We start from the raw sequence: 13,190 nt of genomic DNA, 5'->3' as shown, positions 1-13,190 counted from the left end.
CAGGGGAATCCTTGGAGCTCCAAACACTGCTTTGAAAGCCACCCCTCAAAGAACTGGAGAGTTGGAGAGAGAGGCTTTGGCAAGAGCTCAATAGAAACACTGTTTATTCAAATGACAGGCAGGAAGCGGTGGCAGCAGCAGGGGGGAAAGGGCAGCCAGGCAGGGGCTGGGCAGTGCTTCCCTGTGTCCCCTGCAATCCTGCTTGGACAGCCACCTGGCTGTTGGCATCTGGGTCAGAAATACTTTCCCTCCTCTCCCTCCTGCCCCAAACTGAATAAATAGCATCCCTCTCCCCACGAGAGCTAGGGGAGACTCATGTGCTGAGTTTGGTGCCCCAGTCATAGCCCAGAGTCCGGTGAGGGCAGAAGTTCAAAATGGCTTGTAGGGAGTAGAATACAAAACTATTCTACTCATTCTCACCTTCCTCTTCCTCCTCCCTGCCACACTCCCCTCCCAGCCTGGTCCCAAGACAGGTGGTCGGTGAGGGTCTGGAGTGGGAGAATTGTTGCCTAGCATACACTGAGCTCAAGTTCACAAGGCCGTCCAGCCTGTCACCCATCCAGGTTGACCACCAAAGAGAACGTCACTTCATGCCACTTTATGGACAGAAAAGGAGGGGCAGGGAGGGAGGCAGTGGGTGGCCAGGCCTTTCCCAGCCTCAGAGGTAACCAGAGTCCGAGCAGCAGGCCCCCTACCGATCCATCTCGTCCAGGAGTGGGGTGGCATCGCCAGCAATGGACATGGGGGTGCTTTCGATCATGGGGCTGGGGGAGGGCCGAGGTGTCAGCCGCTGCTTCTGTTTCCGCCGTTCTGCCTCCTTTTCTTGCAGCCACTGCTCCGCCATTTTCCCCCAGTCGATGGCTGCATGGCTGTTGGACCTGGGAGGGGAAGAAAAATTGAGATTGAGACTTTGCTAAAAGGAAGTCTTCCCACCAATCACTGTACCCTTGCGGAAAGGAACCTCATACCTATGGGCAGCAGCCCCTCTGCTGGGATGAGGGAGATACAGCAGCAGCTGGCTGCCACACTGCCCTCTTCTGTCTTTAGTCAGAAACTAGTGTTCCTGGCATATCATGTGGTCAGGGCCCTCAGGATCCAGAGCACCTGCCTATGCTAAGCCTTTCGGCCTCCTGACAACACCTGCCCCTACCACTGACCTGCACTGTGCCACCATCCAGATACTTACTTTGGCTGCTGCTGCCGTTGCCGGGAGCTGGAGGAGGGCTGGGGCTGGGCCTGGGCCGACTGCGGGGTGGTGCTGGCCTGGAGCTGGTGGTACTGAGGGGTGGTGATGGGCTGGCTTGGGGTCGTGTAGGAGTAGCTAGGGGTCATTAATGGTGTGGCCACTGGCTGCTGGGCTGGCGTTGGGAATACCTGGAGAAGCAAGAACAGTTAAATAGGGATGGGTGTGGGGCTTGTTTGGCCTTGCTGTGAATTCTGGGTAAGCGCAAGGGTGGGCTCAGCAAAGCTTTCCAGATGATCCTCCACTGAGTATGTGCTTCTGACCAGCAGTGGGAAGGCTGTAGGTCGGCACCGAGCACACAGTGGTGCTCACTGGTCCTGACCATGTCAACTTTCTAGCGGCTTGCGGGTTCCAAATATCCCAAAGGCCTGTGGAAAGGTTATGCCCTCTCTTACCCTCTTCCCCTTCAAATGGGCCTGAGGACAAGGAATATCTGTTGGAGACAGTTACCAAGGCCGTGGCAGCCCCATCTGTGCATGTGAAGCCCCTTGTGGGCAATGCGAGAGGGCAGTCTATGGGCCCCACCCTGCACAGGGAGCCTCCCCACCAAGCCACATACGTGGTAAGCACTGCTGCCGCCTCCACTGCCGCCATAGCCATACTGGCTTGAGGCCCACTGGGCTGGGGTGGCATTAGGGTTCTGTCCTTGGCCTGTCACCGCAGCAATGGCACTGAACATCTGTGAAGTCATGTTCTGAGGCAGGGCATTCACAGCCCGTGTCAGATCTGTAAGCACACAGAGGCGGGGAGGGGCATGTTAGAGGTGAAAGTTCCTTTAGCTCCATCCTTCCCACCTCCAGTCCCAGGCTCAAGCTCCTCACCTGCAAGGTTGATGTTGGCTGGGGTAGCATTGATAGAGGCAGGTGTCCGGGTCCTGCTGCTGCTGCTAGGGGTGATGCCTGCAGGAAGTGGTTATTTAGTTACATCCCTCCAGAAACCTATTTTTGGTTTCCCAATTCAGGGTGTAGAAGGGGCACTGAAGTAGGTGGAGGGAGGAAGGGAAGCTGCATAGGCACAGTGGATGGAGAACCTTCCTGATGCTGGGAGGCTGCGGGAGGAGTAAGACAGCTGCAGTGACAGCCTACTCCTCACCTGGTCCCCTAGGCTGGGACTACTCTGAGTCAGGTCCTCGGTGTTCCTCCAGCCATGTCCCTGAAGTCAGGAAGAGCAGAACTCACCTGGTACAGGATCCTGGTAGTGATCCTTAAACCATCTAAACAGTCCATTCACGGTTGGGAAGATCTGGCCCCGGTACCGGAATCCCTCTGGAGTCACTGTTACATATTCTATCCTGGGATTTTAGAAGGAAACATGCATCAGAAACCACTTGGGACCCACCACGAGAGTGACCAGAACAGATGCCCACCATGTGAAGTAGCCATTCTGGGTGCTAGGGGAAAGGAGAGATGACAGAGCCAGTCCCCAGGCCTGTGAAGGGAGGTGAGCAGCACATGGCAGAATATAGTCAAGACCAAGGAGTCAGTGGCCCCGTGTGCTGCATACAGGCTGCCGGAGGAAGGCTTGCTGGAGGCTGTGCTACCATACTGGGCTGCAGTATGAAGGCAGGATACTGCCGGTGAAGTGAGACGGAGGTTCCATAGTGCCAGGGTTGGAAGGGGCCTCCCAGAGCGGCAAATCACAACTCCCCTAAAGCAGGCATCTTTCTGCAATGCCTGTGGAAGGTGGTAGTCTGCCCTTGTTCAACACTTCTGAGAGTAGCAGATAGTAGTTAAGAGGGGCTCTGGGTTAGTTCCAGTTCTAGTTCTAGTTTTAGCTCTGCCAATCACCACATATGACACGCTGCACCAAGTTACTAAACTTGAATCTGCTTCATTTGTCCAATGAGGACCACAGCACTTAAGCCTATGGGGTTGGTGTGAGGATAAATGAGAATGCACAGAGCACGTTCCACAATGCCTAAAGCTGGGTTGTGCTCAATAAAGGCCAGCTATCAATGGCAACCAGATAATGCTACATAGTACACAGTTCTCATTTCTATTAGGCTGACACCTGCCTCCTAACTCTTCCGTAAGTGTTAATTCTGCCACACAAGGAGAGTCAGCTCCTTTACCCAGAAGCTATCATGCTGCACCTGGTCCTGGTTAGAGCTCCCCCCCCCCCACCCAGTTTGCTCAACTGTTCCTCATAGGACACAGTTTCCAGCCCCACTTGGCCCTGGCTGCTGGCCTCTGGAAGCACACTGGTGAGTCAACAGGCTTCTCAAGAAATGAGCACAATATTCCAGATGTGCCCAAGATGGCACACGGTCCAGTCTAGGGCTTCCTGTCATCTGGCCAGTGAGGCCCTACTAATGCAGCCTGAGCTGTGCATCAGGTAAAGCCAGTACAGGGATAAAAGCAGAAGTGCACACGGCCTTGGCCAAAGGCCAATGGAAGGACGGGGGCAGGGCTTAGGCAGAGAAGGCAAGTGTGATTACCAGTCTGTATCACAGACACAAAGACGCTGGTCTAAGGAAACTGGACTTTGTCCTCTAGGTTCAGGGTAAGCGCTAGAGGGACTCAGATAAAGGAATACCTCAGGAAGGCCAGCCTGTCAGTCACACAGAAGCAGGCAGAGCAGGAGACAGAGCAGAACAGGAGACAGGCTCTCCTGACCACCGCTTCAGTGTGGGCGGAGTGAGCACATTACAGCAACAGTGAGCCACTGTGTGCAAGCCCTGGTGAGGGTGAGGCAGGCGGGGGACAGGAGAGACCAGTGTACTGGCCCCCAGTTTCTGCAATCAGGTGAAGACTGTCTGGTGACTCCTGTCACTCTGTGGGAGGGAGAGGAGGTGAAGGGAACTCCTTTCTCACGGTGTTAAAGAAAGCGCCCTTCTTATGTGAATCCTTGCCTTTTTGCCTCGAAATCATCACCCTCTTTTCCCACCTCCAACCTCCACCTCTGTTCTAAACAGATGAGAGGAGAAAGGCAGTCCGGCAGAGCCAGAGAGGGCACTGCTCCGGGCCTCTCCCTCCCTTCTAGCCTGCCTATGAACCCCAGTGGCAGCACCTTCTCAGCACTAGTGCTCACCTGGGTTTACCCCGGGGCTGGTATCCCAGTAGGAACTTGCCGGGCAGTTCCTTGCAGGCACAGATGAAATAAGGGATGAAGGTGGGCTTCTCCTTCTTAGTTTTGATGAGCAGCTCCTCTAATTTCTGGGGGTAGAATGAGGGGGAGAGGTTGGGATAGCAGCATGCTTGGTACACAACGTCTGGTGCACACATGATGTACACTTCCTTCACCACCTGAGTGTCCCCTATACTGAAGGGAAAGCGTACATCCTTAAGTGATTGGCAAGTGTTATTCCTCAGAGGGCCCTGGGCTTACCTTGCGGTCCCCACCGCTGCAGTCCTGATAATACTTGTGATTCAGAAGATCCCGGGCGAAGGATGCCATGGGCTGGACATAGCGAGCAACAATCTCATCCAAATCTTCGAATTCCTGTGGGAAGAAGGTAAAGGCCCCATGTGTCATATCCAGAGCTGAGACTCTTGGCCCTTGATCAAATCCATCCAGAAGAGAAACCATGGGAGGGGATGGGCTTCTCAGTCCTGCTGAAGCCTCACTCCATAGCAAAGTCCCCTCAGCTTATCCATCTCTGTCATGTCCAGATATATTAGCTCACAGGGCATAAAGTCCTTTAAATCCTGACTTTGATTCTCCCCTAGTGCTTGAGAACAAGAGGAAAATTCACCAGATTTCTCTTCACTGAAAACAGAAAAGAGAAACTTGATATATGTGGGTGCGTACATATGTGTATTTTCTCCTCTTCCTCCACTAGCTCTCTCTCGGTAGACTATTTTAACATTTGGAGGACAGGGAAGGAGGGGACAAAATAAAATTGATATCAAATGACTCATTCCGCAAACCACCTCCCGTTTTGTTGCTGTGCACAGCTAAAATACCTATGACCCCAGTTACTAATGTCAGGTGAAGGCACCCTGAAGGGCGCCTTTCTGGAAGCAGGAGTGGGATGGGAGGCAGGCAGGCACTGGCTCTCACCTCACTGTTGATCCACAGAGTGGCTCCCAGGCTGAAGGCATTTTCCTTGCCCTCCTCCCGCACATCCACATGCTGGTAGATGCCATCACTGACTTTCCAGGTCACTGTCAGGTGGTTCTCGCCCTTGCTGCTTGGTCGGATAATCACATCACCCTGGTCCATGGTCTCCATCATCTTTTCTGCTTGCTTGAAATTGATATTATGGAAGGATGGGTGTGCGATCACTCTCTTGATGTATGCTGAAGAGGGCAGAAAAGCAGTACAGACTGGGTGATGGGGCTAAGAGCTGGCAGCAACAGGACAAACCAGGCCTTCGTTTCTTATTTATTTATTGAGTTGGGGTGCTCTGTCATCCAGGCTGGAGTGCCAGTGGCACAATCATGGCTCACTGTAGCCTCGAACTCCTGGGCTCAAGCGATCCTCCTGTCTCAGCCTCTAAAATAGCTGGGAATACCGGTGCACATCACCATGCCTAGCCCCCCTTTTTTTTTTTTTTTTTTGAGACAGAGTCTCATTCTGTCACCCACGTTGTAGTGCAGTGGCACATTTTTGGCTCACTGCAACTTCTCCCTCCTAGGTTCAAGCAATTCTCCTGCCCCAGTAGCTGGGATTACAAGCGCCCACCACCAGGCCTGGCTAGTTTTTGTATTTTTAGTACAGATGGGGTTTCACCATTTTGGCCAGGCTCGTCTTGAACTCCTGACCTCAAGCGACCCGCCTGCCTCAGCCTCCCAAAGTGCTGGGATTACAGGCGTGAGCCATCGCACCTGGCCTTTTTTTTTTTTTGAGACAGAGTCTCACTCTATCACCCACGTTGTACTGCAGTGGTGCAATTTCGGCTCACTGCAACTTCTCACTCCTGGGTTCAAGCAATTCTCCTGCCTCAGTAGCTGGGATTACAGGTGCCCACCACCACACCTGGGTAGTTTTTGTATGTTTGGTATAGACAGGGTTCACCATTTTGGCCAGGCTGGTCTTGAACTCCTGACCTTAAGTGATCCACCTGCCTCAGCCTCTGAAGTGCTGGGATTATAGGCATGAGCCACCGTACCTGGCTCCTGGTTAATTTTTAAATTTTTTTTTGTAGAGATGGAGTCTTACTAAGTTGCCCAGGCTGGTCTTGAACTCCTGGGCTTAAGTGCTCCTCCTGCCTTGGCCTCCCAAAATGCAGGGCTACAGCCATGAGCCACCCTGTTTGGGCTTAATTTCTGACCCACTATGGGATTCTGAGACTCTTTCACCTTCTCTGGGCTTGGATTAGGTGATATGAAGGACATGTTCACCTGGGCTCCTAGGACACTGTAAGAATGAGGCTTTAAGAGTCACAAGGCATTAGCAAAGAAAATGTGACCCAAAAGACTCTGGGTTCCAGCCCTACCTATGACTTTTTCATGACATCTCCAGGCCTTAGCACCTCAAAGCTGAGTCCCCACTTCCACTGGGAGACTGACACATGTGCATCCTGTGGCCTGAATCCTGCATTGGGAGAACTGCCAAGATTCAGGTTGCACAGAGATGGTGGGAGGCATACTCACTGGTCCGCTGCTGCTTCCGCTTCATGTCCTCCTCCTGCTTGTGGTCTGCAGCTTCAGCATCAAAGTCATAGTAGGTGTCTTTGGGCAGCTTCCACTCATTGTTCCTGTCCATGAGGTCTGATGTGCGGCAGGTCAGGTCTGCACTGAACTTCTCAATGTCAATCTTCATGATGCGGCAGTGAACAGTCATTCCCACCTAGATCCACAGAACATTTAAGCTGGAAGGGACAAAGATGATCTAGCCCGATGCCCTATTTCACACATGAGAAAACCAAAGTCCAGGCAGAAAGGTGTAAGGTGTAAAGTGACTTGCCCAAAGCCAGCTAGCTGCTGCATGGCAGACTGGGAGTTTGGGGTGGAATCTTGTCTGTAGACTACAGGCGAAGCCCTGCACTGATGCCTCCACTCTGGACAGGAAAACCAGCTGGAGCCTGCTGGATCTACCCTGTCCCTGGCACTCTTCTCTTCTCCCATGAAGTTGCTTAGTTACTGCTCCCAAGGTGCCATCAAAGGTTGACTCCCCCGACCCCCCCTTTTTTTTTTTGAGACAGTCTCACTCATTGCCCAGACTAGAGTGCAGTGGCATGATCTTGGCTTACTGCAACCTCTACCCGCAGGGTTCAAGCGATTCTCCTGTCTTAGCCTCCCAAGTAGCTGGGATTACAGGTGTGCGCCACCATGCCCGGCTAATTTTTGTATTTTCTGTAGAGACGGGGTTTCACCATGTTGGCCAGGCTGGTCTCGAATTCCTGACTTCAAGGAATGATCCACCTACCTTGGCCTCCCGAAGTGCTGGGATTACAGGTGTGAGCTGCCATGCCTGGCCTGACTTCCCTTTTTGAAGGGGAAGCAAAATAATAGCTGTTTTCTGTATCTTACCCTTGATATGAGCCCTTCTGTCTAAGTAGTGGCAAAAGCCAGTCATTCTGCGTCACTCTTCTCCTTGTGAAAAATCTCCCCAGCTTCACTTATTAGAACTATCTTTCCCTAGCCCTCCTAAGTCATAGTTCTCAGGGGTTCACAACACTCAGAACCAGTGAATTTGGCAGAGCTGGTACCAGCTATGTCACCAACTGGGTGATTCTGAAAAAAGTTGAATTTCTCTGACATAAGACAACATTTCCATTTCCATCAGCATGTGAGATTAGAGACAACACATGTCGATGTCAGTGCTGGTATCTAGTGGGTGCATAATATATGGCTGGAAAATTAACAGAACAGAAATGGAGCCTAGAGATTTCCTCCCCATCCACAGACACCATCTCAAGGTTCCTTCTGGGTTATCTGGTTCTGCCTAGAGGATCCAGAGGCTCCCTGTGCACAGGGACTGTGCCATGCATTATTTTCCACCCTCTAAAGCACTGACGCCTGGTCTTGGGAGAAGAGGCAGAGCCTTTCTGTTTCACAGCATGTAATGCTGGGCCCTGCCCTCTGGACTGAACTGCAGCTTCCCACACAGGAAGAGCCCTCTCCCAAAGGACTGGGAACTTGCTGAAATTTCACAAAGGCAGTGAACAAAAGCTGCTACTCATTCAAATGCTTCTCACCCTAGCTTCTTTCAACTAGTTATAAATCTTCCCTGAAACACTTCCCACCAGCAGCCACTGGGAACAGAGCCTAACTTATGGTGGGGACAGCCCAAAGTTAAAGACAGCCTGATCTGGGCAGCTGAAAATTGCGCTACGACCTTAGGACAGTCAGTCCTCTACCTTCACTCGTTCTTCCGGCCGCTTTACCACTTTGTCACTGAGGAATTTGGTGGGGATGAAGCCGGTGACACCATTGTCTAGCCGTGTTTTGACACCGATGGCCTGGCCTGGGCACGAACCGCTATCAAAGTGGTTCCACACCTGAAGAGGGCATGAGGAGAGGAGCTTGATTATCAAGATTCTGGAGATCACTCATTCAGAAAAGAGCTCCCAGAGGTGTTGTAATTTCTTTTATCATTGACACCTTGCACCATGATCTGAAAACACAATGACTTAGTCATCTGCCAAGACAGAATTTGAACATCTACAAAGTCCCTTGTCTCATAGCTGATGCTTGGCACCACTGGCCATCAGACGAATCTTTTTCTTTTTTTTTGAGATGGAGTCTTGCTCTGTTGCCCAGGCTGCAGTGCAGTGGCGCAATCTCGGCTCACTGCAACCTCTGCCTGTCGGGTTCAAGCCAATTCTCGTGCCTCAGCCTCCTGAGTAGGTGGGATTACAGGCATGCATCACCACACAGGGCGGATTTTTGTATTTTTAGTAGAGATGGGGTTTCACCATGTTGGCCAGGCTGGTCTCGAACTCCTGACCTCAGGTGTTCTGCCCACCTCAGCCTCCCAAAGTGCTGGGATTACAGGCGTGAGCCACCACACCTAGCCATCTTTTTCTTATGACAGGATCACTCTTTTGCCTAGGCTGAAGGGTAGTGGTGCAATCAGGGTTCACTGCAGCCTCAATCTCCCAGGCTCAAGTGATCCTTCCATGCCGGCCTCTCAAGTAGCTGGGACTATAAGCACACGCCCTCAAGTCTGGGTAATTCTTTTTTTTTTTTTTTTTTTGAGACAGTCTTGCTCTGTTGCCCAGGCTGGAGTGCAGTGGCGCAATCTTGGCTCACCGTAAGCTCTGCCTCCCGGGTTCATGCCATTCTCCTGCCTCTGCCTCCCGAGTAGCTGGGACTACAGGTGCCCACCACCACACCCAGCTAATTTTTTGTATTTTTGGTAGAGACGGGGTTTCACCATGTTAGCCAGGATGGCCTCGATCTCCTGACCTCGTGATCCACCTGCCTTGGCCTCTCAAAGTGCTGCGATTATAGGCGTGAGCCACCGCGCCTGGTTAAGCCTGGGTAATTTTATTTTATAGAGACAGGGTTTTGCCATATTGCTCAGGCTGGTCTTGAACTCCTGGGCTCAAGCACTCCACCTGCCTCGGCCCCTGAAAGTGCTGGGATTACTGGTGTGTGACTGTGCCCCATCCTCTTTTATGTTTATCCAACTTAGCTGCAACTGAGGCCCCTCCCTTTTTTTTTTTTTTGAGATGGGAGTCTCACCACCACACCCTGCTAATCCTTGTATTTTTAGTAGAGACGGGGTTTCATCATGTTGGTCAGGCTGGTCTGGAACTCCTGACCTCAGGTGATCCAACCGCCTCAGCCTCCCAAAGTACTGGGATTACAGGCATGAGCCACTGTGCCCGGCCTGGCCCCTCCCCACTTTACTTTTATTTTTATTTTTTGAGACAGAGTCTTGCTGTCGCCCAGGCTGGAGTACAGTGGTGCGATCTCGGCTCACTGCAGGCTCCGCCTCCCAGGTTCACACCATTCTCCTGCCTCAGCCTCCCGAGGAGCTGGGACTACAGGCGCCCGCCACCATGCCCGGCTAATTGTTTGTATTTTTTAGTAGAGACGGGGTTTCACCGTGTTAGCCAGGATGGTCTCGATCTCCTGACCTCGTGATCTGCCCACGTCAGCCTCCCAAAGTGCTGGGATTACAGGCGTGAGCCACCGCGCCTGGCCGGCCCCTCCCTTTTTAAAAAAAGGAGATGGGGTCTTGCTATGTTGCCCAGGCTGGACTCGAACTCCTGCGCTCAAGAAATCCTCCCAAATTAGCCTCTGATGTAGCTGGCACTATACGTACGTGCCACCATGCCTGTCTGCCATTTTGTTTTGACCCAGCGACCAGCAACCATAAGAAGTTTCTTTTTTTTTTGAGACGGAGTCTTGCTCTTTCGCCCAGGCTGGAGTGCAGTGGCACTATCTTGGCTTACTGCAAGCTCCATCTCCTGGGTTCATGCCATTCTCCTGCCTCAGCCTCCCGAGTAGCTGGGACTACAGGCGCCCGCCACCGTGCCTGGCTAATTTTTTGTATTTTTAGTAGAGACCGGGTTTCACCATGTTAGCCAGGATGGTCTCGATCTCCTGACCTCATGATCCGCCCCCGCCTTGGCCTCCCAAAGTGCTGGGATTACAGGCGTGAGCTACCGTGCCCGGCTGACCATAAGAAGTTTCTACGTCAGCCTTTTTTTTTTTTCTTTTCTGAGATGAAGTCTCATTCTGTCACCCAGGCTGCAGTGCAATGGTATGATCTCGGCTCACTGCAACCTCCGCCTCTTCGGTTCAAGTGATTCTCCTGCCTCAGCCTCCCGAGTAGCTAGGATTACAGGCATGTGCCACCACAACTGGCTAGTTTTTGTATTTTTAGTAGAGATGGGGTTTCACCATCTTGGCCAGGCTGGTCTCGAACCCCTGACCTCAGATGAACTGCCCACCTTGGCACCCCAAAGTGCTAGGATTATAGGCGTGAGCCACCGTGCCCAGCTATGTCAGCCTTCTCAGAAGGGACTTCATGCTAAACCTGTGTGTTTCCTATCCATCTTCCTTCTTTATGTACTTGTTTGGTAAGAGAATGATCTAGAACACCCTCATTTCTGATTCCCTTCTAGGCACCGAGATCACTCAACCAAGGAAATCCACTGAGCAAGATAACGCTGCAGCACACACCTCGCTTAGTTCAGGGAAATTGTCCTGCTGACAGAAGGGGCACTGCCACAGCCCTGTCTCATCATTGCGGATCGCCTGGTCATAGCTCTCACCCTGGGGACGCCTGTGGGCGATGCCAGTGACATTGCAGATGATGAGCTTTCCTGCAAGAAGGAAAGAGGATGGGGAGCAGGCTCAGAGAATGTGGAGAGAACTTCTTTCCACCAGCCTTTCAGTGACAGAATATCTGACTTCCTTCCCATCCTTGAAGAGGGAACTCTTCCTGATTTTTATTTATTTATTTTTGAGATGAAGTCTTGCTCTGTTGCCCAGGCTGCAGTGCAGTGGCGCCATCTCGGCTGACTGTAACCTCTGCCTCCCAGGTTCAAGGAATCCTCCTGCCTCCGCCTCCCGAGTAGCTGGGATTACAGGTGCCCACCACCACGCTCAGCTAATTTTTGTATTTTTAGTGGAGATGGGGTTTCACCATGTTGCCCAGGATGGTCTCGAACTCCTGGCCTCAAGCAGTCTGCCTGCCGTGGCCTCTCAAAGTGCTGGGATTACAGGCATGAGCCACTGTGCCTGGCCGTTCCCCTGATTTGATGATAGGGGAAAATAAAGCCTATAAGAAGACTAACTGCATGAAGATTCCACAGCACACTGGAAGCACATTTGACCTTAAATTCAGTTTTGACTTCCAGTCCAGGACTCTTCAGTCTTTTAAAATGCTCTCGTGGTCTTCCCCATGCACAACACAAACCTGCCTCAATCTGCTGGAACTGCTGCTTGGTTTGAATGTACACGGTAAACATACCCCCTGCCCCCAGTGAAAAAACGACCCCAGAATTTACCAATGTAGAAGGTCTCTGGTGTTTCTTTGGTTAACATATTGAAGATCTCCTCTGTGTTGGGAGAGCGGTAGGCTGTCCGGAGGTCCTTATATCGACAGCTCAGCTCTGCCCGGATGTCATAGAGTGTGATGTGTTTGTCACCATAGCCCTAGGGAAGAAGCCCATCAAGAAGAGCCTTGCAGCTGCCCCCCAACCTGAGCCTCAAGGAGTTCCAGGGAAGGGGCGGGCCTCTTCAGATGAGAGTAAGTTTCCGTCAGGGCTTCTTCTTTTCTTTCCATCAACATTTACTAAAGATGGTTTTCAAACTTAGCCATGAAACACTTTAATCAAAATGCTTTATGGAACCCCAATGAGTCCACAGATAAATGCAAAGCTGTGCTGTTAGAAAGGAGGAAAGGAGGCCTAGATGGAAACTGTAGTACTGATATCCTCCCAACCCCCTCCTGCCCCTTGTAATTATGGTGGCAATCTCTGAGACTTCCCTGGCTCCTTAACAAGCAGACCAAAAACTTCCTTGAGGAGCCCAGTAGAGCAGGGCAGGGAGATGAGGATCAAGTCTGCCATACTAACAGTATCAGGCTTTTTCTGCACACTCACTGCCCAAGTCTCCTACCAACCTGGCCACTTGGGATGGGTTTTCCTGCCGGGCCTTCCATGCTGTCCCTTACCTGCCTCTCCAGCTCTTCTGCAAAGGCATCAAGGTCCAGGTCTTTGAGTCGTTCTGGGTTTTCCAAGATTTCTTCAAGGGCTCCTGCAGGATTGGCATCCTCGGCTGATTCATCGTATTCCAGGGCATCCACTGCCATCTTCCTAGCCCACTCATAAGTCTCAGGGTGGACACGGGAGCCATCAAGGACTTCAATATATGAGTCAGTGCTGGAGGAAAGGAAGAAAAGGAACAGGATATAGAACGATAAGCTTCTAGTAACAACCCAAATGTCCACCAATGCGGAACTGGTTAAATAAATTAGGGCACCTCCATACAATGGAATACTATACAGCCATTAACAAGAATGAGGTAGATCTATGTGTGCTGACATGGAAAGATGGCCACAATATATTGATACGTGAAAAATGCACTGCAAAAACACT

At 51.6% G+C, this 13,190-nt stretch overlaps 1 protein-coding gene across 1 annotated transcript in view; it reads right to left on the bottom strand.

Moving 5' to 3' along the window:
- Positions 1-87: 87 nt before the first annotated feature.
- Positions 88-13,190, bottom strand: part of SUPT6H (SPT6 homolog, histone chaperone and transcription elongation factor) — a 40,187-nt gene continuing 27,084 nt past the window's right edge. The window contains exons 25-37 of the mRNA XM_024235017.3: positions 12,767-12,974; positions 12,099-12,246; positions 11,269-11,411; positions 8,490-8,630; positions 6,781-6,976; positions 5,246-5,484; positions 4,571-4,684; positions 4,274-4,398; positions 2,422-2,534; positions 2,065-2,142; positions 1,803-1,969; positions 1,187-1,374; positions 88-878 (exon numbers count right to left, since the gene is read on the bottom strand). Of these exons, the coding sequence (XP_024090785.1) occupies positions 692-878; positions 1,187-1,374; positions 1,803-1,969; positions 2,065-2,142; positions 2,422-2,534; positions 4,274-4,398; positions 4,571-4,684; positions 5,246-5,484; positions 6,781-6,976; positions 8,490-8,630; positions 11,269-11,411; positions 12,099-12,246; positions 12,767-12,974 (2,047 nt within the window). The 3' untranslated portion in view covers positions 88-691. The remainder of the gene's footprint in view (positions 879-1,186; positions 1,375-1,802; positions 1,970-2,064; positions 2,143-2,421; positions 2,535-4,273; positions 4,399-4,570; positions 4,685-5,245; positions 5,485-6,780; positions 6,977-8,489; positions 8,631-11,268; positions 11,412-12,098; positions 12,247-12,766; positions 12,975-13,190) is intronic.

Source organism: Pongo abelii, chromosome 19 (assembly GCF_028885655.2).
Source record: "Pongo abelii isolate AG06213 chromosome 19, NHGRI_mPonAbe1-v2.0_pri, whole genome shotgun sequence".
Lineage (NCBI taxonomy): Eukaryota > Metazoa > Chordata > Mammalia > Primates > Hominidae > Pongo > Pongo abelii.
Note: the sequence above shows the minus strand (reverse complement) of the source record. Positions and strands in the feature narration are given on the sequence as shown.